At 66.8% G+C, this 3,134-nt stretch overlaps 2 protein-coding genes across 2 annotated transcripts; one reads left to right on the top strand and one right to left on the bottom strand.

Annotated features, from left to right (window-relative positions):
- Positions 1 to 647: 647 nt before the first annotated feature.
- Positions 648 to 1,565, top strand: AMSG_03187 (arginase; the record flags this gene model as incomplete). The annotated part of the gene is made up of 1 exon (XM_013904584.1): positions 648 to 1,565. The coding sequence occupies one exon, from the start codon at positions 648 to 650 to the stop codon at positions 1,563 to 1,565; it is 918 nt and encodes a 305-aa protein (XP_013760038.1).
- AMSG_03186 (uncharacterized protein) lies at positions 1,222 to 2,914 on the bottom strand (the record flags this gene model as incomplete). Its single annotated transcript, XM_013904583.1, has 2 exons — positions 1,222 to 2,793; positions 2,875 to 2,914. 2 exons carry the CDS (start codon positions 2,912 to 2,914, stop codon positions 1,598 to 1,600), a joined length of 1,236 nt encoding a protein of 411 aa, XP_013760037.1. The 3' UTR covers positions 1,222 to 1,597.
- Between the last annotated feature and the right edge of the window lie 220 nt (positions 2,915 to 3,134).

Here is a 3,134-nt window from a genome sequence, read left to right as displayed (position 1 = left end):
AAGTGGTGGGCGATGGGCCGAGTCGTGAGGGGACGGCAGGGAGGAGGGAGGGAGGAGGGAGGGGGAGGGGGGGGGGGAGCACACATTCCACTCCACTCCTCAACCCGTATCATACCCAATATGCTTGCAGCTGGCTGTCGCGCTGTTTCCCGTGTCTCTACCCTTGCCATGGCTGTCCCTGTACGTTGTCCCGTCTCGGATAGTCTTTGCGTGCAGTTGGTGTCGGGCTGCCAGGCACAGTGGAGGAGGGGGGGGGGGCGGGGGAGGGGGGAGGGGAGGGGGGGAGGAGAGGGGGAGGGAGGGGGGCATGATCGGATTGGTGTCCAAGGTGGTGGACGTTGTGGTCGGTCTTGTGGTTGGTCTCGTGGTGGTCGAGGTGGACCAGATCGGTGCTGGCTGGTCTTGCCGTGGTGCCGTCATGGTTACGTCGTGGTCGTGGTCGTGGTCATGCATGGGCCACAGGTCGCGCGTCATGGGTCGCGCGTCATGGTTATGTCGTGGTCATGAGTCGTGATCATCGACCGAGGCGGAGGTGCTGGTCAAGATCATGGCTGACGCGCTTAGGTCAAGGTCATCAGCACAACTCACCCCCTATGTAGACGGCAGCAAGGCAGATCTCGATCGAAGTAGTGGGCGTGCCGCTCGATATGGGCGCAGGCCGGCGAGGCGTCGACATGGGGCCGTCGGCGTTGCGGCTGGCGGATTTGTTCACCAAGCTCGCGGAGCTCAAGGACGTGAGCTCTGTGACAGACACAGGCAACATCCACGTGCCGACGCGAGAGGAGATGGCCGACGCCGGCGAGCTTGACGACAAGGTTGTCAACGCCCGCAACCACCGGCCGATTGGGGCAGCGGTCGCGTCGCTCACCGAGGTGGTCGAGGACATTGTCACCCGCGGCTCGGTGCCGCTGGTTCTCGGCGGCGACCACTCGCTGGCAGCCGGCTCGATGTCGGGGACTCAGCGGGCACGGGTTGCGGCCGGGCAGGCCAAGGCCGGGCTGCTGTGGATCGATGCGCACATGGACATGAACACGCCCGAGACGTCGCCGTCGGGCAATCTGCACGGCATGCCCCTCGCGGCACTGCTCGGCCTCGAGGTGCCGGGCCTTTCGGCGGCCGTCGGTGGGCCCGACGGCATGTTCGACCCGTCGCGGGTGGCGTGCGTCGGCATCCGCGACGTCGACCCGGCCGAGCGCGACAATATGGCCAAACTCGGGCTCATCGAGGACCACAATGTCTTTACCATGTCCTCCATCGACCGCCACGGTATGGCCAACGTCATGGAGCGTGCGCTCAACATCATCGCTCCGGGCGTCGCTGACTCGTTTGCGGTCTCGTTTGACGCAGACTCGCTCGACCCGTCCGTGGCCCCGGGCGTGGGCACGCCCGTGCCCGGCGGCATCTCCTTCCGTGAGGGCCACCTCATCATGGAGATGCTCGCCCGCCACGGCGGCATGTGCGGGCTCGACGTCGTCGAAGTCAACCCGGTCCTCGACACGCGCAACGCCACCGCCAAGGTTGCTGTCCAGATGGTGCTCTCAGCCTTTGGCCAGACGACACTGTGAGGGAGCTCACCTTTCACCTTGCGTCGCGTTCTTCACGTCCGCGTCCGCAAGCCTGCCGCCGCGCTCGCCGCAGCCTTGGCGGCGTCGAGCGCAGGCGCCAGCGCCGCGCGCACCTGCGGCATGACCACCTGGTTGACCTCGAAGATAAACGTGAGGTTAGCAATCTGTAGGCATGCGTTGTGTGGCAGCCGCATCGAGCCGTGCTTTCGAAGCCGCGCCCCGTTGACCGCCACTCGCGCCGAGCCGAGGTTGACCAGGTAAAAGAAGCCGTCAGCCTTGAGCTTGATGGCGCCCTGCAGCCGCGACACCTTGGGGCACGCGCCCTCGACCGCAAGATCAACGTCGGCAGGCCCCGACCCGCGGCCAAAGGTAAAGCCGGCGTATGCCATGGCAAAGAACAGCTTGGAGCCGCGGAGGAGGGCGAGCGTCGACGGCGACCACTGCATGTGCCGCCGGAGCTCGACAAGCGGCTCGAGCTCCATTACGCGATCGGCGTGTGCCACCGTGTTGCGGACCCACTCGGCGTCGCGAAGCGCGGTGGCAAGCTCAAATGAGGACGCCTCGTTTGCGAGCAGCGCCTGCGCCGCCGCCGCAGACGGCACCCCGTTTCCGGCCCTGGCCTCGGCCCCGCCGCCCGCAGCCAGCGCGCCTTCCAGCAGTGGAACAAGGTGCGCCCGCTCCGACCACCGAAGCTTGTCCTTCATCACCTTGCACAGCGTGCGGTCGGCGTCCGCAAAGAGCTCCTCTTCCAGCGCTGCGAACGATGACGCGGACTGCGGCGCCGCCGCTGTCACCGCCGCCACATGGTCCAGCACCATTAGCTGCTCCAGCAAGTCCTTCGGCGTCCGCGTCGGGTGGAAAACCGCCGCGTGGCTCCCCAGCAGCGCCTGCAGTGCCTCGGCCGTACGTGGGCCCGAGTACCCGGCCAGGACCTTGTCCTCCTCGGCCGACCACACCACATCAGCCGAGCGTAGCGCCTTGCGCGCCGATGCCAGCTCTGCCAGCGGCGATCCCTTGCCTGTCCCGCCCTCAGGCGTGGCATAGTTGAGCAAATACTTCCAACGCGCGGCAATGTCATGCGGGGTGAACGGAGCCGAGAGCGGAACCGCCACTGCAGCCACGGCAGGCGCCACCACGCCCTGCAGCGCCGCCTCCACCAGCGCCGCATCGTCAGCCGCCGTAAACTCTGTCGAACTTCCGTGCTTGCCCGTACTGCCATGCCCACCACCTCTGCCACCACTACCACCACTGCCTCCTCTTGCTGCTGCTCCTGCCATTCCTGCCATTCCTGCCAGCGTCTTGCCCATACCCAGCCCCTTGCCCTTGCCCAGCCCCAGGCTCTTGCCCATACCCATACCCGTCCCGCTCCCCAACTCGCTAGTCCCTCCCATACCCGTCGCCCGCTTGCTCCCCGGTCCTTGCCCGTCCTCGCCCGGGCTTCGCTTCCTCTTGCGTGACTCGTCCATCACGGCGTGGGTGGGGAGGGGGGGGGCTGAGAGCGGTGATGGCGTCAGTGACCATGATCGTGATCAAGTAGGGGCATGACGGGCAGAAGGGGGGGGGGGGGGG

Source organism: Thecamonas trahens, assembly GCF_000142905.1.
Source record: "Thecamonas trahens ATCC 50062 unplaced genomic scaffold supercont1.12, whole genome shotgun sequence".
NCBI lineage: Eukaryota > Apusomonadida > Apusomonadidae > Thecamonas > Thecamonas trahens.
This window is presented reverse-complemented; position numbering and strand designations above follow the sequence as displayed.